This window comes from Mauremys mutica, chromosome 1, assembly GCF_020497125.1.
Source record: "Mauremys mutica isolate MM-2020 ecotype Southern chromosome 1, ASM2049712v1, whole genome shotgun sequence".
In the NCBI taxonomy this organism is placed as follows: domain Eukaryota; kingdom Metazoa; phylum Chordata; order Testudines; family Geoemydidae; genus Mauremys; species Mauremys mutica.
This window is the reverse complement of record NC_059072.1, coordinates 86,054,376-86,075,835: the sequence shown is the minus strand read 5'-3', so window position 1 is coordinate 86,075,835 and position 21,460 is coordinate 86,054,376. Positions and strand designations below refer to the sequence as shown.

Genomic DNA, 21,460 nt, shown 5'->3' with positions numbered 1-21,460 from the left:
AGGACACTGTAAATAAATTGCAAAAGGTGATCGAGAAAAAAAGATTTCCAAGCAGTTCTTGGCTAGAAAAGAGACGGGAGCAGGACGATGCCCTGTTACGCCCTACGTCATTAGCTGCCAGAAAATAACGCTAATCTATTTTAAGTATTACTATGGGTTTATATAACCAAAATTAATAATAGTTCAGCCTTTGCCTGACCTAGATTTAACTTTATTCTCCAAGTCATCCACTGAGCTTTGAATGTGCTGACCATTCAGTATGTCCAAGATATGAATTTGGAAACATTATTCTCCAATAATGGAAATAAAGTGAAATATGGGAAACTTTTTTTTAAGATCTACATTTTAAAGGTTTTATGCTTGGAGTCAGCCTTGAGTTGTAAAGCCCTTTGTAACTTGCATAAGTAACTCTTGTTGTTGATCTTGTTCTTTTGCTTTCTTTCCTCATTGTTAGTTTTGCTAAATGAGTGTGTGCTAGAAGGTGACGGGAGGAAACTGAGAAAAATATAAACTATTTGCAATCACTTTCTCATTCCTTCCCTAGGTTTCATTCAAGAGACCACCAATATGCACACACTTTTCTATTTTCTGCATTTAAAATAGACAAAAATAGAAGTGATAATTCCAATTCTAGTGTCATCTTGACACTTCTTGATATCATGTAGTGATGTGGATATTGCAACATCTTCCACTAGCAATGGGTTATAGCCAGAGAAACAAGAGAAGAAATGCATTTGAAAGAATCTCGTAACTCCAAACATGCCCACTGTCAGCTCAGCTCAATGTTTTCAAATTACTCAGTATCAAAATAGTCAAAAGTGATGAATGACTGAAAAAAACCAGAACAGTTTAATTAATTTAATAGGCAGAGTTAAAGTTAACTATATTTAGAATGTCTTTACAAAAATGGTTGGTTAACATTCTGTAACACAGGAATGATTTTAGACCATGGCTATTTTCTGTTACAAAAGTGTATCAAACACACTAGGCTGATCAATGTTAAAGAGTCACTATAAACTAGAGTTGTGGTTATTGTACCTGAAGCTGATTGCGATTTTTCTCTGTGAGAAAGTCAAGTTGAAGATCATGCAAATAATAATGGAATGATTTCCCATTACGATCACAAAATAAGAGAGATTTATTAACAAATTCTTGCAGTATATCTTCCACTTCTTCAGTCTCCATATCCCAAAGAATACAAAGCACCTAAAAAAAAAAAACATTTTAAAACATAAAAGGGGTAGGACTAAAGAAGCAATATGACTATTACCCCAAAATTACAAGAGGTCACAAAATTACTTATTTATTGGACAAAGAACACATTAATTAATGCTTAAAACTTCCTACACAACAGACAAAACAATGAGGTCAACAAAGTTAACTTTTCATACCAAACTAGGTTACAGATCAATCTAGTTTACATGAAAGTGCAGGAATTAGGCATTTTATTAGTACTAAATATGGCCAAGAAATGCCTGAAGTTCTTGAGGAGGGATTTCAACCTCCAAAGCAAGCACGTATAGAATCTTTGCTTAAAATAACTAGAGGGAAAGGGAAGGGGAGTCTGATGTCCAAAATATTTAGACTACCATTGGACCAGGTGGCAAGAAGTCAGTGTATTTAAAATGCTATAAGGAAGTGTTATTACTCCTCCTCACAACACAAGAAATAGAGGTCACCAAATGAAATTAATAGGCAGCAGGTTTAAAACAAACAAAAGTAAGTATTTTTTCACATAACGCAGTCAGTCTGTAGAACTCTTTGCCAGAGGTTGTTGTGAAGGCCAAGACTATAACAGGGTCTAAAAAAAACCTTAGATAAGTTCATGGAGGATAGGTCCATCAGTGGCTATTAGCTAAGATAGGCGGGGATGGTGTCCCTAGCCTGTTTGCCAGAAGCTGGGAATGGGCAACGGGATGAATCACTTGATGATTACCTGTTCAGTTCATTCCCTCTGGGGCACCTGGCAGTGGCCACTGTCGGAAGACAGGATACTGGGCTAGATGGACCTTTGGTCTGACCCAGTATGGGCGATCTTATATTCTTAAATTACTCCCAGGATTTTGCTTGTGAACTTTGCTTAAGGAAAAGGGGAGACCAGAACTCTTCACAGATCTAGATACCACTTCGGTACCCCCTTATATGGGCAAGGGAAGAGGAATCAGATGTAAGCTGAGGAGAGTCTGTCCCAAGTTATTGGTCATATGCACGGAGCTATATAACCCCTCACTGGGCCCAGTGAAATACCTGATATGAGAGAGATAGATGAGGCACATAACATTGGGAAAGAGTGCTAAATTAATCAAGTGGCAGCCTGCCACTTAATTCACCCCTGTGTCTGCCTTGCATTCATCTGCATGTTCTGACCAATGGTGATCATGCTAATTTACTCAACCTATCTCAACTGCTAACCACTTTTGATATGCTTTTTCAACTTTTGGCTAAATCAATTGAAGTCTGATTAAGACAGCTATATAAGAGCAAGGCATTATATTATTTCAACAGCTCTTCAGTTACCACCTCTTTTGTTTAATATCAAACTAAGATGCTATTATATGATGATGGAGCTAGTCTGCTGCAATATTATTTTTAAATCACCATGGTGATAAATTCTTTTCATTAGGTCATACACATTGATTAAAATCAGTATTTTTTTTCTTTTAAAGTGAACAGTTTTCTTTTCAGTTTTGCTGTTATTACCTTAGTCGGCACCTTAACATCCTTTTGAAGAACAGAAAGATCTTTATAATAGTCTTTAAAATTTTCATTTAACATTTCAACACTCATGGACATGGCTTCATCAAGTGCTTCATAATCATAAGAAGATGATTTCCTTATTCTTTTAAATTGCTTATTCTGCAGCTGTCTGAGGTAATATTCCCAACGATTAGGGAAATCTCGTAATAATGCACCTATCAATGACACTACAAGAGGCGAACCTGAAAAACATGAAGAAAAAGGTTAAAATCTTAAATGGAGATAAACGGTTAAGCCAGGGGTCTCAAACTCAAATGACGAGGGCCACATGAGGACTAGTGCATTGGCCCGAGGGCCGCCTCACTGACACCCCCCCTCGCTGCCTCTGGCCCTGCACCCACTCCACCCCTTCCATGAGGCCCCACCCCTTCCCCGTCTCTTCTCCACCTCCTCCCCCTGAGCGTGTGGCTCCCTGCTCCTCCCTCCTAGAAAGTGTTAAGCGCCACCAACAGCTGTTTGGCAGTGCGAAGCGCCTGGAGGTAGGCAGAAAAAAAAAAAGAAGAGTAATGTAGTATAGTATTAAAATATAGTATGCTATTAAAAGTCAATTTATTAACTTCTTTAACTGTAATGTGAAAAGTCAGTGCTAATTTTGACAGTCATTTCATTTTTGGCCACTTAGCTGGCAGCATTTTGCATCAACCAGAGCATCAATATTAGGTTTGATATCCTGCGACGAAACCAATCTCAGTGTTGCTTTCAAATGTTCATCAGTGAGCCCTGACCTTAACACCGATTTGTTAATCTTCATGGAAGAGAAAAAACTGTTCACATATATATGTACTTCCAAACATTGCCATTATCCTTGCGGAAGCAGAGAATAACATGGGAAATCTTTCTTGTGAAAGAAACCTGTAGAATTCTGGAATTCCAACATCTGTATACTTCTGCTTCAAAATGGCATCACACTGAAGCTCCACTAACTCCATCTGCATTTCCTCTGCAACATAGTCAATTTCAACAGAAAATGGTGTGGAAAAAACTTGAAAACGTGGTTCAAGTGCCTTGAAATCTACAAACCGCACATCAAACTGTTTGTGTAAGTTAGAAATGATCTCTGCATATTCTTTCAAGGATTTTGGTTCAACTTTTCCTAATGAATTCCTAGTCGAGAAATGAACCAAATTGCCAGCAGTCAGCTGTTTCCCCCACAAAGTAAGCTTGATTTTGAATGACTTAACACTGTCATACATCTGTGTTATCACCTGTTTTCTACCCTGAAGTTTCAAGTTCAGTGCATTCAGGTGATCAGTTACATCTGTCAGAAAAGCAAGGCTGCAGATAAAAGTGGAATCAGTTAGCTGTGGAACCTCCTTGTTTTTCATTTTCATGAAGGAATCAATCATCCTTTCTAAGTGCAAAAAAAACGCTTCAAAACATTTCCACGACTCAGCCATCTAAGTTGAGTGTGATTCAGAAGTTCCCCATATTCACTATCCATACTTGCTAGAAAAGAAGTGAAATGTCTGTGATTGAGCCCTCGTGCACGTACAAAATTAACAGTTTTAACAACTAAATCCATGACTTCTTTCATTTGTAGACTTTTACTACCCAGTGCTTCTTGTTGCAAAATAAAATGTATACTGGTGAAGCCAATTCCTGGTATATTGAGGCTGTTCAGTTTGGTCTTCAATAATCCAACCACACCAACATTTTCAGAGCACATTGATGGCGCACCATCCATAGCCAAAGATACTAGTTTGTTCCATGGCAGCGCAGCTTTTTCAATGCACTCTACCAGTCCTTGAAATATATCACGTCCCGTTGTGGTACCCTTCAGTGGCATTAAGTCTAACAATTCTTCAGTTATATTCAAATTGCAATCCACACCTCTAATGAACACTGCACATTGTGCAGTATCTGATACATCTGTACTCTCATCAAGAGCACTTGAAAATGCTTCAAAGTCTTTTGCCATTTGAATCAATTGTTTTTGCACATTATCAGCTAAATCCATCATCATGCAGGCAACTGTATTGGCAGACAAGCTTATGCCTTCAAAAACTCTCTTCCTATCAGGACATAAAATGTCGCTGGCCTTCATAAGACATTCTTTTACGAATAAGCCTTCTGTAAAAGGTAGCGATGATTTAGCTATCATTTCGCTTATCACAAAACTTGCTCTTACTGAATCTTCACTAGATTTGTTAATTCCCGAAAAGAAACTTCTTTGCTTGGCAAATGCTGCTTTAAGTTGCTGAACTTTTTCCTCTTGGATTTTTCCAGTGAATGCATATTTTTCATGGTGCATCATGTCGTAGTGCCAACGCACGTTATACTCCCTGGGAACAGCAATCATTTGCTGACAAATAAGGCATCGAATTTTATCTTTTACCTCTGTGAAAAAATATAAATTCTCCCATTTGTCTTGAAAAAAAGATGGTTACTCACCGTTGTAACTGTTGTTCTTCGAGATGTGTTGCTCCTATCCATTCCAGTTAGGTGTGCGCGCCGCGCGTGCACGGCTCTTGGAAGATTTTTACCCTAGCAACTCCGGCGGGTCGGCTGGGCGCCCCTTGGAGGGGCGCCGCTATAGCGCTAGATATATACCCCAGCCGACCCATCCGCTCCTCAGTTCCTTCTTGCCGGCTACTCCGACAGTGGGGAAGGAGGGCGGGTCTGGAATGGATAGGAGCAACACATCTCGAAGAACAACAGTTACAACGGTGAGTAACCGTCTTTTCTTCTTCGAGTGATTGCTCCTATGCATTCCAGTTAGGTGATTCCCAAGCCTTACCTAGACGGTGGGGTCGGAGTGAGACGTGGCAGAGTGTAAAACTGCTGAGCCGAAGGCTGCATCGTCTCTGGATTGTTGCACCAACGCGTAGTGGGAAGCGAAGGTGTGGACAGAAGACCAGGTGGCCGCTCTACATATGTCCTGGATGGGGACATGGGCCAGGAAGGCGGCAGACGAGGCTTGCGCTCTTGTAGAGTGAGCAGTGAGGCAGCTAGCTGGCACACGAGCAAGCTCGTAACATGTCCGGATGCAAGATGTTACCCAGGAGGAAATCCTCTGAGAGGGGACCGGCTTGCCTTTCATGCGATCAGCAACCGCTACGAATAGCTGGGGCGAACGCCGGAAGGGTTTTGTTCGCTCAATGTAAAATGCGAGGGCCCTGCGGACGTCCAGGGTGTGAAGCTGTTGTTCACGACTTAAGGAGTGTGGCTTTGGGAAAAAAACCGGGAGAAAAATGTCCTGGTTTAAGTGGAAAGCCGACACCACCTTAGGGAGGAAGGCCGGGTGTGGTCGAAGCTGCACCTTGTCTCCGTGGAAGATGGTATATGGCGGATCAACCGTTAGGGCACGAAGCTCGGAAACTCGTCTCGCTGAAGTTATAGCGACGAGGAAAGCCGTCTTCCATGACAGGTAGAGCAGGGAGCACGTGGCCAACGGCTCGAAGGGGGCTCCCATAAGCTTGGCTAGAACTAGGTTCAAATCCCAGGACGAGGTAGGACGCCGTATCAGCGGGTACAAGCGGTCTAGACCCTTAAGGAAGCGGGAAACCATCTGGTTGGAAAAGATGGACCGTTCTCCTACAGCCGGTCGAAAGGCGGACACGGCGGCCAGGTGTACTTTCAAGGAGGAGACCGCGAGTCCTTGCTCCTTAAGGGACCAGAGGTAGTCCAGGATCGTAGGAATAGGGACCACGAAAGGATTAAGGCCTCTCTGATCGCACAAGAGTGCGAAACGCTTCCATTTCGCGAGGTAGGTTGAGCGAGTGGAGGGCTTCCTGCTTTCCATCAGGACTTGCTGCACCGCCGCCAAACAGTCACGCTCCGCGTGGGTCAACCACACAGGTACCAAGCTGTAAGATGGAGGGACTGTAGGTCCGGGTGGCGGAGCCTGCCGAAGTCCTGCATGATCAGGTCCGGCCATAATGGGAGGGGAATGGGATCCCGTACGGAGAGCTCGAGCAGCAGGGAGTACCAGTGCTGTCTCGGCCAGGCCGGAGCGACGAGTATGAGTCGGGCCCTGTCCCTCCGAAGCTTGAGTAGCACCCGATGTACGAGTGGGAACGGAGGGAAGGCATACAGTAGGTGATCCGTCCAGGAGCAGAGGAATGCGTCCGACAGGGAGCCTCGGGAGCGACCCTGGTAAGAACAGAACTGGTGGCACTTCCTGTTCTCTTTGGAGGCAAACAGGTCTATCTGGGGAAACCCCCACCTTCGGAAAATTGTGTGCACCACATCTGGACGAAGGGACCACTCGTGGGAGAGGAACGACCTGCTGAGATGGTCGGCCAGCGTGTTCTGCACTCCTGGAAGAAAGGATGCTACCAGGTGAATCGAGTGGGTTATGCAGACGTCCCACAGGAGCATCGCTTCCGTGCAAAGCAGGGAGGAGCGAGCTCCGCCCTGTCTGTTGACGTAAAACATCGCCATCGTGTTGTCCGTGAAAACAGCTACACAGCGCCCTTGGAGATGGGCGTGGAAGGTCTGACACGCCAAGCGGATCGCCCACAGTTCCCTGACATTGATGTGGAGGGAAAGCTCTTGGGGCGACCAGAGACCCTGGGTGTGAAGGTTGCCGAGGTGTGCCTCCCACCCCAATGCCAAGGCATCCGTGGTCAGGGTGATCGACGGGGGAGGAGGATGGAACGGGACTCCGGCACAGACGATCTCCGGGTCCAGCCACCAGTTGAGCAAATCGAGGGTCGGTTTCGTGACTGTGACTACCATGTCTATGGGGTCGCGGTGCAGACGGTACCGCGACGCAAGCCAAGTTTGAAATGTGCGAAGACGCAGCCTCGCGTACATTGTCACGAACGTGCATGACGCCATGTGGCCCAGGAGTCGGAGGCAGGACCGTACCGTTGTTGTGGGAAAGAATTGTAGATCCCGGACGAGGGAAACCATAGTCTGGTGCCGAGGTCGAGGGAGGCAGGCCCTGGCTAAATTGGAGTCCAGGACCGCTCCGATGAACTCCACCCTCTGCGATGGAGCTAAAGTGGACTTCTCGGCGTTTATCATGAGACCGAGGCGCTGAAACAGGGCTAGGATCTCGGCCAGTTGACATTCTACCAGATGGCGGGATGGACCGCGGACCAGCCAGTCGTCGAGATACGGGTACACATGTATGCGACGACGGCGGAGGGCCGTGGCAACCACTGCCATGCACTTGGTGAAGACCCTCGGCGCGGTGGAGAGGCCGAAGGGTAGCACCGTAAACTGGTAGTGCAGGTTGTTGACGACAAAACGCAGGTATCATCGATGAGGAGGGTAAATCGTGATATGGAAATACGCGTCCTTCATATCGAGGGCGGCAAACCAGTCTCCCGGATCCAAGGAAGGAATAATGGTCCCCAGGGTTACCATGTGAAACTTGAGCTTGAGTAGGTATCTGTTGAGCTCTCGGAGGTCTAGTATAGGTCGTAGACCTCCCTTCGCCTTGGGGATTAGGAAATATCAGGAATAAAATCCCCGGCCTCGCATGTCGGTCGGCACCTCCTCTATGGCACCCAAACTCAACAGAGTCTCGACCTCTTGTAAGAGGAATTTCTCGTGAGAGGGGTCCCTGAAGAGGGACGGGGAGGGCGGGTGGGAGGGAGGGGACGAAACAAACTGAAGGGGCTTTGGAGGGCGCCTGGGACTGGTTACGCCGGCTGCCCGATGGTCTACGGCGGTTCGGCCTGATTAAATTGCCGGTACGGTTGCTGCCGGAAGGACCTCCGCTGGGTAGCCGGTGTGTGCATACCCAGGGTGTGGATGGCGATTCGACCATCTTTGAGGGTCTGAATCCTCGAGTCCGTTTTCTCGGAGAAGAGGCCCTTAGTGTCGAAAGGGAGGTCTTGCAGAGTATACTGGACCTCAGGCGGCAAGGTGGAGGCCTGCAGCCAGGAAATTCTCCGCATGGTCACTCCCGAGGCCAAGGTTCTGGCTCCTGAGTCTGCTGAGTCCAGAGAGGCCTGGATGGAGGACTGGGAAGCTTTCTTGCCCTCCTCAATAAGGGCTGAGAATTCCGGTCGGGAGGCCGTTGGTAGCAGCTCCGTAAACTTGGAGAGTGAGACCAAGGCGTCGTAAGTATAACGACTGAGGAGAGCCAGTTGGTTGGCAATCCGTAGCTGGAGGCCACCGGCCGAATAGACCTTCTGGCCCAACAGATCCATCCTCCGGGCCTCCTTCAATTTTGGCGCTGGAGCAGGTTGCCCATGGCGCTCCCGGTCATTTACGGACTGTACAACTAAGGAGTCCGGAGCTGGGTGCGTGTACAGCTACTCATACCCGCTGGGGGGAACCGAGTATTTCCGTTCCACCCCTCAAGCGGTGGGCGGGATGGAAGCCGGCGACTGCCAGATCGTATTGGCATTCCGCTGTATGGTCCTAATGAAGGGCAAGGCCACCCGCAGCGGGGCCTCAGCTCCAATAACGCTGGTGACCGGGTCATCGTCCTCTGCGACCTCCTCGACCGGGAGGTTAATAGCCTGCACCACCCGTCGAAGCAGGTTCTGGTGGGCCCGCAGATCAATTGGTGGAGCGCCTGATGTCGATGCCCCCGCCACTGCCTCATCTGGCGATGAAGACGAGGATAGGCCCTGGACCATGGCTTCCGGAGGTGGTTCGTCCACACATTGCGAAGCCTCCGTGTGCGTGGGATGATCTCCCGCTACCTGTGGCGGCAGTTCCTCTCCCAAGGGTGATGGAGGAGGTCTGCTGACCGTGGCTTCCGGCACCCTGTGGACAGAAGCGCTGGGCTGCTGAGTGACGGGGACCCCTTGAGTCTCGTGATAGGCCCAGGGTGTCCAGAAGCCCCATTGTTGAGGTCCGTGGTCCTGGCCTTGGGGATCAGCGCGGAGATCACCACCGCTGCCCGCCTGGGAGGCAACTGAAGGTTGGCGGGAAGGCCACGGGGGGGTAGAGGCACTGAGAGACTGCGCCTGAGATGCTGCCGGTCTGTCCCTGGACGGTGCCGGGGAACGGTGCTGGTCGTCGCGGTGCCGGGAGCGAGAGCGGGACCATCGACCGTGCCGGTGCCGGGAGGTCGACCGCGATCTCGAGTGGCGTCGTCGGGAGCGGTTGCGTGAAGACCGGTACCGCGAACGGTACTGGGACCCGGACCTCCTACGGTACCGACGGTCGGGCGATCTGGACCGGGATCGTCTCCGGGAGTGCGACCGGTACCGCGATGTGGAGCGGTACCGGGACTGCGACCGGCGCCGAGACGGAGAACGGTACCGGGATAGTGACCGGTGCCGGGATCTGGATCGTCGAGAAGGCGACCGTCTCAGGGATCGGGACCTGGAACACCTTCTATCCCGTCCGTCAGGGGAAGGCGGCCTCATGATGGCCGGTTTGCCCACTGACTGCACAGCCCGCACCGGCGGTGCCAGGGGCCGGAGGCACGGTGCCTCTGTAAGCTCTATGAGCTCTCTCGCCATCGAGAAAGTCTCGGGCATCGACGGGAGAGGCAGCTCGACCACGGTTTGCACCGGGGAGCATGGAGGTACCGGACTCAACGGCCCTGTCGGTGCCGGAGTCGACGGTACCGCGCATGGCCTATGCGCTGTCTTAGCCGTGCCGAGGGAGCTGGCGCTGGCGGCTGGACGAGCGGTCCCGACGCAGGTGCCTTGACAGACTTCTGCTGTGGCTTGCGTTTCCCCGATGGCGAGAGGGAACGGTGCCAAGGCTTCGGTGCCGGCTGCTGCTTTCTGAGAGTCTCGGTACCGGACTGGTCGGGAACCGCTGGGGCGCTCCGTGCCGAAGACGACTGCGGAGCCGTTGGTGTCGGCACCGCAGGGCTAAGTGCCGACTCCATTAAGAGCTGCTTTAATCTAATGTCCCGCTCTTTCTTTGTTCGCAGCTTGAATGATTTACAAATAGGGCACTTATCTACGCGATGGGCCTCTCCTAAGCAGCGCAGGCAGGAGTTGTGAGGGTCCCCAATCGGCATGGGCCGCTGGCAAGCCGAACAGGGCTTAAACCCCGGTGCCTTGGGCATGAGCCCGCACTGGTTCGGGAAAAGAGGGGTTCAGCCCCCCTAATTCCCCTTAATCTACTTAAACTAACTAAACTAACTATTTTGACTAACTATATACACTAAATACAATAAGAACCAGAGATAAGCTAGGGATGTGGAGGTCAAAGTAGCACTCCACTGTTCCAACGGCCGTCACGGGCGGTAAGAAGGAACTGAGGAGTGGACAGGTCGGCTGGGGTATATATCTAGCGCTATAGCGGCGCCACTCCAGGGGGCGCCCAGCCGACCCGCCGGAGTTGCTAGGGTAAAAATCTTCCGAAGAGCCGTGCACGCACGGCGCGCACACCTAACTGGAATGCATAGGAGCAATCACTCGAAGAACTCCTCTCTTTTCTTCCATGAATGTTCTTTTTTTCAATGAAGTCATTTCCAAGCGGTTTTAATAAAATATACACACTCAGTAAAGCCCCCACACTGCACTGGGCTGCACCATCACTCCACTCCTGCTCTGCCTCTTCCAGGGGTGGTAGGTTTGTGGAAATTTTGGTGGTGCCCAGAACCTGCCCTCCCCCAAACTCCACCCCACATGCCTAAGGCTCTGGGAGGGAGTTTGGGTGGGGAGTGGGTCTGGGGTGCAGACTCTGGGATGGAGTTTGGGGATAGGAGGGGGTGCAGGAGTGAGGGCTGTGGGGCTGGGGATGAGAGGCTCGGGGCATTGGAGAGGCTCAGGACTAGGGCAGAAGAGCAGGGGAAGGGCAGCCTGCCCTGGCCCTATGGAGGGGGGCACTAGGACCCTGTGGCAACAGGTGATGCCGGAAGCCGGCAGAGCCAAGTAGAGGCCACATGAGCTGCAGACTCCGGGGCGGTGAGGGGGCAGCAAATGAGCCCAGGGGACACTCGGAGGCGCGTGGGGATGGCAGGTGAAGCCAGGGGAGAGACCCGGCCCCAAACATTGGGGAGCAGCACACAGGGAGCTTACCTGCCATATAAAATAACTCGGGGGTGGGGGTGAGGAGTTTGGCAGCGACAGGAAGTAACTGAGGGAGAGGGGGGGGTGCAGGGAGCTTGGCGGGCTGCAGGGAAGAGCTCCGCGGACTGCGTGTTTGGGGGGAGGGATAGCTCAGTGGTATGAGCCTTGGCCTGCTAAACCCAAGGTTGTGAGTTCAATCCTTGAGGAGGCCACTTAGGGATCTGGGGCAAAAATCAGTACTTGGTCCTGCTAGTGAAGGCAGGGGGCTGGACTCGATGACCTTTCAAGGTCCCTTCCAGTTCTAGGAGATTGGTATATCTCCAATTATTACCTTTTATTACCTTTATTACCCCTGGGTTAAGCAATAGAATCCAGTGGTTAAATATAGCTGTTGATGAGGAAGTCAGGTCAGGCTCTTGTTTCTTCAACAAAGGTCTTGGGAGGTTGGAGCAGGCGAACAGAATATGCTGTCTATGTATGTGCTTGTGATATGAAACTTTTTGGGAATTCATCTGAATACTCCTTCTGTATGTACTCTAAGCAGATTGAGAAGGGGTGTAGAAAAAGCTGTAGAGTCAAAAACCAAGATAACCATCCATCTTGCTTACAAGCAGAGATCCAGCAGTAACTTGTGTTGTTCATTTAAAACGATACTGTATTATAGAATTTATGTCCGTTACTTTATAGAAATAAAGTAGAAACTAAAAACTACAAATATTTCTGATTATAAAATAAAAACTAGCAAACTACATACCTTTGCATTCCCCTACAATACTATCAGCCTCTTCTGGCAGATCTTTTATTTTCATATTAACAAACAGAGATAAAATTTCAAGTCCTTTGTCATGTGCTAATCCACTCTCCACAGGAACTTCATATTTATTGCCTGGAGATTTAAATAAAATAAAATAAAAACAAAAACAAAAACTTGGTAAGAAGTATCTGAAGTATTTAAATTAGCTTGTGTGGTGCAAGAGGTTAGAGGACTTCCAAAACAAAACTTTAAACAAGGTACATGCTTGGAGACTTGGCTCTTCCTTCTCTCTATGTATACTAAAGTACTTCTGTACCAAGAGTGGTAGGAAAAGGAGCAGAAACTGCATTTAGCAAAACCAAACTGACATTTATTAATAATACTCAAATAATACTCAAAATAACTATTACAATATAATTATTAGGCTATAGTTTAGTATTCAGGCCATCTCCTTCCCCACTCAAAGTTAGTATTTAAAACATACTAAGGAAACATGGTGGAGCTTGGCAGCTTAGGTAAAAAACATCACTGACTGTACAGATTTTGCAAGTGTGTTTTTTGTTGTTTGTCATACCATAGGTATTTATGAAACTGTAAAATTGAAGTTCCCATTCCAAAGAGTGAACATTGTAGAAACCCAAATCTAAGACAACACGGAGGGGAAGATGGTCAACAATTGCACAAAATAGAGGAGGATTCCCAAGTGTCAAAGAAATAAAGGGAATGCACTTGGCAAACATTAACTAGTTACATGCTTAAGGGAGGGGACAAAAAGGCAGCACACCAAACACAACTGGTAAATTTGAAAGGCAAGAACTGAAGGTCAGTTGTCTTAGTAATAAAAATGTTTACACTTTAAAAATAAAACTAAAACTGTGCTGCTCTTTCTTGTGGCACATAAATAGCAATGCACATCAGAGAGAGTAAGAAAAACAAATAGAGGGAAACTATATATAAATTTGTATAGGGGTTTGAACAAAAATGCATCCAAGAATTTTAAGAGTTCTAGTGAATGAAACCTCAGAACCACAATAATAAACCTAAATATACTGAGAGTAGTAAAAATATCCCACCGTTTAAGGAAGGAGGAAATTAAGTTCAGCACCCGTCCTTAAGAAGTCGAGGAAGGAAGAATGAGGTTACTGACCAATCTGACCAACATTAATATTCAGGCAAAAATCTGAGCACGAGTTCAGTATATGAACATTTGCAAGCAGTATGCAATTACACCTCTACCCCAATATAACAGGGTCCTCGGGAGACAAAAAAATCTCACCGCGTTATTGGTGAGACTGCGTTATATCGAACTTGCTTTGCCCCCCCCTCCGTTCCTTATTCCCTGACTACCCCCTCCAGAGACCCCTGTCCCTAATCACCCCCAGGACACCCTACCTAACCCCCCTGCTCCCTGTCCTCTGACTGATCCAACCCCTATCCACACCCCCTGCCCCCATAGGCACTCACCGGCAGCAGCAGGAAGCGGAGCAACGTGGCCCCAGCCCACTCTACTCTGCCACCTCCCAGCCGTGGCGCTCTGCTTCCTGCCACCAGTGAGTACAAGGGGCATCCTTTCCCCAACCTCCCCACACTCGCCGGTGGTGGGAAGCGGAGAACCGTGGCTGGGAGGTGGCGGAGTAGAGTGGGCTGGAGCTGGGCTGCTCCACTTCCTACTGCTGGTGAGTGCGGGGAGGTTGGGGAAAGGACGCCCCACGCACTCACCTATGGTGGGAAGCGGAGCGACGAGGCCCCAGCCCGCTCCGCTTTCCTTGCCCTGGCCCCAGCCACGTCGCTGGGGGGGTGGGCGGGGGGAGAGGGGGTTGTGGAAAGGTCCCGCACTCACCTGCAGTGGGAAGCGGAGTGCCGCATCTGGGAGCTGGCGGAGTGGAGCGGACTAGGGCTGGGGCCAGGCTGCTCCGCTTCCGCTGCTGCCAGTGAGTGCAGGGGGGGATCCCTTCCCCCAAGCCCCCTCCCCCGTGTGACACGGTTGGGGCTGGGGTGAGGGAAGCGTGGCGGGCTGCTCCTGGCCCCCAGCTAATCCCCTGGGCCACTCTGCAACTGCGGGGCCCCCAAAATTGCCCCCCCCAGCTCCTGCCTCCTAGACCCTGGGGGGGGGAGCCCTGACCGCCCCCAAGACCCTCTGCCCCTTATCCAATCCCTCGGTCCCAGCCCAGCACCCTTAACACGCTGCTCAGAGCTGCATTTCAGAGCTTTACTGCATTGTATGCAAACCGTATTATATCGGGTCACGTTATATCGGGATAGAGGTGTACATTATGTCTCTATTAACAGGTGATGCCAAAACTTCAAAAGTAATTAGTAAATAACAAAAATATATTCAATATATATAAATTCTTGTGGGCAAGAATTTCAAAAGGAACTAGTGATTTTGGGTGCTGAATTTGAGATACTTCAAGAGGTGTGGATTTTCAAAAGTGCTAAAAATTGACCCTCTGAAAGCAACTGTCTCAAGTTGCGCATCCAAAAACAAAGGCAACTAACGTAACTAACAACTTTTTGAAATCTTGGCCCATATTGTTACCTGGCTGATATTTATGGTTTTTAATATTATTATTAGCATGGATTATTAGAAATCAGGTGAACAACAGAAAAAATAGTCACTTGCAGAATGACCTCCAAGTGGAGAATGCCATCAAGTGGGATTGCAAAAGTCATTTGGGACTTGGTTAATATTTTCATTACAAATCTTAAAAAAGACAAATTAACCATGATCAAGTATTCCAACTCCAACAGAACAGACTAGCTGCCAAATGATATGGAGAAATCAGAAGGAGTAGATTCCAGGCAACAATATCAGATTCAATACCAATATATGAATCCATACATCAATTAGTACTTTGTGTAGCTTTGGTGAATATTCCCATAAACATTTAAGTGCAAGTGAGCAAAATCTAGGAAAAAAACACTATTTACAGCTACATTCTCACATGAAGGGAAGGCCCACTTAAGAAAACACATAACCAGTTTGGTGTTCTCGGTGTCAACATAAAATATCATTGTCACAGGCTCAATTTTCCAATCACCAAGGCAAAAGGGGCTAGGAGCAATCAGGAGCTGCCTATTCAGCCCATGAAGAAGGCAGAAGGAAGTGGCTTATACACTGTCCTCGCTCCTTTCTCCAATAACCCCTTTAAGTTGGCCAAAGGATTAGCATTTGTGTCCTTCATTAGGATTTACATCATGCCTTCAAACTGTATAAACGGTTTGATAAACATAAGGGTCTTGGAGGGCAGCAAGTAGGAAGAGTAGGATTCTAAAAGGCTTTTCTATTTCGCACACAAGACGAAAGAATCCACTTCAGAGGCTGTTATATGTTTTCATGGCCTTTGTTAACAGCACATAGAATTTTTTATGCATATACTTATGGAATTGGAGTGTAGCAGACAGCGGCTCTACCTTGTGTCCCTTAGATCCCCTATTACTTCAGCCACCTGCACCTGAGAGAGGTAGAGCATACCTGAGGAATCATTTTTATAACTGAGGTGAAGGAGAAGAGAGCAGTATTCTTTCAACAGGAACGTAAACATTTAAGTCAGAATTCATTAGTTTTAAAAACATACATATATATCACATCAAGACATAGGCAAGGAAGAAAACAATCCTTACCAGTCACTGAGTCTGTCACACTCCTATCCCTACTAGTAATAAGAACTTGACACTGATTATCAAAAGCTTTTAATACCCAGGAATCCCAAATGTCATCCAGAACCATGAGACACCTAAAACAACAACAAGAAAAAAAAATCAGGGTCAACTGATCACTTTTCAAACAAATACTCTGGAAAGTTATTTCGTTATTAAAATGCTGTCTTTAAGGGGCATTAAACACTGCAATTCAGGGAAGAACTGTATGTTTTGAAGCCAAATATCTCAGAAAATAATTAAAAGATTTTTGCCATTCATGGCTTTGTCAATAGGGAAAACATACATCTTTGCTTGTAATTTATGGCTGCATGTATTTGTCACAGCAGAAATATTAGGCAAGCATTTTGAGATTTCTCTTTTTAGTATCTTTCAGGATAGATAAATAAATATGTTTGTTGACCAAGCTTGTGACGCCTTACAGTCCACTCAAGAGCATTTCTCTATTTGTATAGGTATGTTTGTGAAGTGTAACTTCTGAACACTGCATCCAATCAATTCCAAAATTCCAGAGAATGTCCTAAGCATCAATGGCCAGCACTCTTATTCATTTTGGAGAAAATCAGAATACTGAAAAAGGGGACACTGGAGGGCATATTGAGCCCCACGTAATCTGATTAGCACAGCTACAAATTCAAGCACCTCTGCAATTTTCTATAGATCAAATCAAACAAAACAAAATGGTTGATGACACCCATTAAGGCCTAATGTTCAAGTATAACATTACCCCAGCCCATAGACAACTAATAGCTCTCAGAGCTCGGAGCCACTTAACAGCTGTGGGGCGGTGCTCAGTCAGCAGAGAGAGGAAAGGAAGCTTCAACTTCCTTCCTACCTCCTGATATCCTGCCTCCTTAAAGTCTGCTCCATGGCAGGGGAAGAGATCACCAGTCAACACCTGTCCATTGCAATTCAGAGGGAAGAAAGGTACTTTTGTGGTGCAGGGCAGGAGTGGAGGGAAAGAGACAAACAATCCCTGTCACAGCAGGAAAGAAAAAGAGCCCTTAGTGAGGCAAGAATGTGGACCCTGCTATAAAGGAAAGAGGGACACACAACACCATGGGGGGCAATTGTGTGATCCTGGTATAGGGGAAAGGAGGCACACAGAACCCTCACAAGGGGAGAGACTGGGGAATCCTGGGGATGAGAGGGTGGCACACTGGGAGCTTGTCGGGTGGAATGGAGGAATGTAAGAAGCCCCGATGAATGCAATAAGGTCAGTCTCCAGAAACTACAAAGCATATGTCCTCCTAATCGGTATGAAAAACAAATAAGAAATATCCTACCATTTGTAAGATAAATAAAGAAGTTGCACGGAATGGCTAACTGCATTTGGCCTCCCATAGGATAAGTATAAACTTTTTTAGGAGAAACAAGTTTCCAGCTGGCTTGGCATGTTGCAAGTATTTTTTTTTTTAATCTTGAAAAAAGTTACCTAGAAATAACCCTGCCTCAAGGTTTTGGTACGAGGCAACCACACTTTTTTTAAATGAACAACATTTTCCAGGGACTACATATTAAAGTATTTCTGCAGCAGGGCTATGCAGTGCAAATAGACATCTCAGACTAAAGAAAAATAGCCTTGCCCACACCCTGCACCACCACAGAAAGGGGACCTTATTTGTCAAAGATGGTTGCCAAAAAACATGGTCTCTTTTCTTTAAAGGGCCATTGCCTCAGAGCAAAGAGCCCCGAGCAGATGAACCAGGAGATGAAAGGGAGCCTCAGGTTACTTGCATTATGAGCAGGGCCATCCCTACCCATACGTAAAGTACGCAGCTGCGTAGGGACCAGGACATTTGGGACACCAAATTCCCTGGTGCCCTGTGCAGCTGCGTGCTGCTCCAGTCCCTGCTCTGCCTCTTTGCCATGGCCCCCTCCCCAGCCCTGCCTCTTCCCACCCCTGCTCCGCCCCAGCCCCGCCCCCACTCTCCTGAGGACTGCAGCAGGGCCGGGCCTGCACTCACCGGTGGCGGGAAGTGCAGCAACCCGGCCCCAGCCGCACCACTGGTGAGTGCTGGAGGGCGGTTCCCCCTTGCCCTCCCCATGTCAGCTCCGCCACCCCCATGGAGATCTGCCCCACCCTCCTCCCCACAGGGGGGCTGCATAGGGCCCCAGAATAGCTAGGGATGGCCCTGATTCTGAGCACTGTAGAATAAAACAAAGATATTCAGATGAATTGCATGACACTGTTTAATTTTATTACTCATTCTTTTTGGGAATCTTCAAAAAGCACTCAGAACTGGTCTAACTATTCCCACTGAAGTCAAATGGAATTTTACAATTGACCTCAACTGAAGCAGATTTAAGCCAATAGCAAGCACTTATGAGAACCCACCACATATATACAAATGCATACACGTTATAGCTGAGATTTTCAAAGCTGCCAAGGGGCTTTAGATCCCTAATTCTTATTTTTAATGCAAACCAGACACCCAAACACCTTAGATTACTTTGAAAATTTCAGTCTTTGCAATTATAATTAATAAAAGATTTACATTAGGACACTCAATCTCATGAGGGATAAGGAGGAATGACCCTTGAGTACTGTCACAGACATGACTGAGTAACATGAAAAGTGTCAGACACCATTCATGTAACTGGCTGCTCGTATATCTGTATACTCCAACGCTTCAGATGTAGTTCAAAAGTTTTCCAAAATTTTTGGAGCTGGTGAAACCCCCCCTTCAACACTAAGAAAAAAATTTCCTCATCGCCTCCATCAAAACCTCTAATCCTAATCATATTTAGGAGAAATGTTATGACTATAACCATGTCAGAACTAATTCTGAAATTTAAAAAAACTTCAATAAGAAGTGAGGTACAGAGTGTTAAAATATAATCACAATCCATATGATGAATGATGATGTCTTGTTAAGAAAAATATTCCCAGGTACTCATTGGGAAAACAGAGTCCAGTTTCACTTTTGATTGAAGGCAATTGGAATGCTTTATTTTCATCACCAAAGAGAAAACTGACAGATAAAAATGGAGTTAGACTTGAAAATCTTCACAAATAATGCTGGATCCTCTTTCAGAGGTAGCTGAACTCTGAATTCCTGGCTAGAGAAAGTCAGTTGTAGCATCAAGTCCTAGGTGAGGTCTGTCAATTTGTCTTTAAATGGCTTTGTTAATGCTCTCAGATCAACAGCCCCTTGAATAAAGGGGTTGGTGATGACTCTCTCTCTTCCATGGACAATCAGGAAATAGTTCCACAGGTGGGTCTGAAGTTCCCTGAGGGCTTGGCTACACTTACAAGTTGCAGCGCTGGGAGTTACAGCGCTGGCCATGCAGCTGTGTAGGGCCAGCGCTGGAGTGTGGCCACACTGACAGCTACCAGCGCTGCAGTGTGGCCACACTTGCAGCACTTTCCAGCGCTGTATTGAGAGGTGCATCGTGGGCAGCTATCCCACAGAGCACCTCGTCCCATTTTGGCGCTGAGTATTGTGGGAAGGGGAAGGAAGTGTGCGGGTCATTCCACTTCCTGTGTGCTTCACATCCCAGCATTCACTCTTTCCGGCAGCGTTTGGCGCCATTGTGAGTGTCTTTCTGTTTTACTCTCTGTGTGAATCGCGATTTCTGTGGCAAATGGAGCCCGAGCTGCTGAGGACTGTGCTGATGAGTGTCGCCAGCACAACACGTTTGGCAGTCGAGCTATTCCTTCAGCTCCAAAGTGACAGTGAGGAGTCTGACGATGATATCGATATCGATTCTCCTGCCGCGTGCGACACCAAAGTGCTTGTGGCATTCACGGAAATGCTCAGCACCGTTGAACGCCGCTTTTGGGTTCGGGAAACAAGCACTGACTGGTGGGATCACATCGTCATGGAAGTCTGGGATGACGAGCAGTGGCTGCAGAACTTTCGTATGAGAAAAGCCACTTTCATGGGACTGTGTGCTGAGCTCGCCCCCACTCTGCGGCGCAAGGACACAAGATTGAGAGCTGCCCTGACGGTGGAAAAGCGGGTGGCTATTGCAATCTGGAAGCTGGCAACTCCAGACAGCTACCGGTCGGTCGGGAACCAGTTTGGTGTGGGAAAGTCGACCGTGGGAATCGTTTTGATGCAAGTTTGCAAGGCAATTAATCGCATCCTGCTAAGAAAGACCGTGACTCTGGGGAGCGTGCAGGACATTGTGGATGGCTTTGCACAAATGGGTTTCCCTAACTGTGGAGGAGCGATAGATGGGACGCATATTCCTATTCTGGCCCCCCCCCCACCTGGCATCAGAGTACGTTAATCGTAAGGGGTATTTCTCTATGGTTCTCCAGGCGCTTGTGGATCACCGCGGGCGTTTCATTGACATTTACACAGGCTGGCCTGGAAAGGTGCATGATGCACGCATCTTTCGGAACAGTGGCCTGTTCAGGAAGATGCAGGCAGGGACTTTTTTCCCAGACAGGAAGATCACAGTAGGGGATGTCGAAATGCCCACTGTGATCCTTGGAGACCCCGCGTACCCGTTACTGCCTTGGCTCATGAAACCCTATACAGGGAAGCTTGACAGGAGCAAGGACCGGTTCAACTACAGGCTGAGCCGGTGCAGAATGACTGTGGAGTGTGCTTTTGGGCGTTTAAAAGCCCGCTGGAGATGTCTGTATGGGAAGCTAGACTTGGGGGAAAGCAGCATCCCCGCGGTTATATGCGCTTGCTGTACCCTCCATAATATTTGTGACGGGAAGGGTGAAACATTCAGTCAGGCATGGACCACCGAGGTTCAAGTCCTGGAGGCTGAATATGCACAGCCAGAGAGCAGGGCTAATAGAGAGGCCCAGCACAGGGCTACAAGGATTAGGGATGCCTTGAGGGAAGAATTTGAGGCTGAAAGCCAACAGTAATGTTTGCTGCCTTGCATGGGAGTGAATTGCACTGCTTACACTGTTATTCTATTATCCCTAATAATAATATGATTTGCAGTGCCTCTTTCTTTACTGGGCTAAGTTATCTTTAACTATCTGCTATAATAAAGACTGTTTTCAAAGCCAAGAATTGTTTTATTGAAAAGAAAAAAACTTCCTTGACAGACAGACAGACACACAACATTTCATGAACACAAGAGGGCAGGGGTGTGGGTTGGTGAACTGTACAGTCACAAGTTTGCATATGTCCTGTCTGGAGTGCTGTTTAATGAATCCTGCACTTCAGGGTGCATATACTGCATGGTGATGGGGGTTGAGTGCAGAGGGTAAGGGTGGTGGTAGGTATCAGGGCTGGTTGGTGAACGTACAGGTGTTGGAGGCAGCTGGTGGTGGTAAGAACCTGAATGCTGGGGAAAGGCGGTTTGAGCTGACATTGGGGCACAAGGCAAAAAGCTTTGGGACGGGGGGGGGGGGGGAGTAGCACGGTAGTGCTCTGCTTGCATGGCAACGAGTGACTCTATAGAGTCCGCTTGGCGCGACAGGATG

General features: G+C 47.7%; 1 protein-coding gene across 1 annotated transcript in view; it reads right to left on the bottom strand.

The window, feature by feature from the left end:
- Positions 1–21,460, bottom strand: part of APAF1 (apoptotic peptidase activating factor 1) — a 101,898-nt gene that overhangs the window by 62,129 nt on the left and 18,309 nt on the right. The window contains exons 6-9 of the mRNA XM_044981728.1: positions 16,021–16,133; positions 12,397–12,528; positions 2,701–2,939; positions 1,039–1,206 (exon numbers count right to left, since the gene is read on the bottom strand). Coding sequence (XP_044837663.1) covers positions 1,039–1,206; positions 2,701–2,939; positions 12,397–12,528; positions 16,021–16,133 — 652 coding nt within the window. The remainder of the gene's footprint in view (positions 1–1,038; positions 1,207–2,700; positions 2,940–12,396; positions 12,529–16,020; positions 16,134–21,460) is intronic.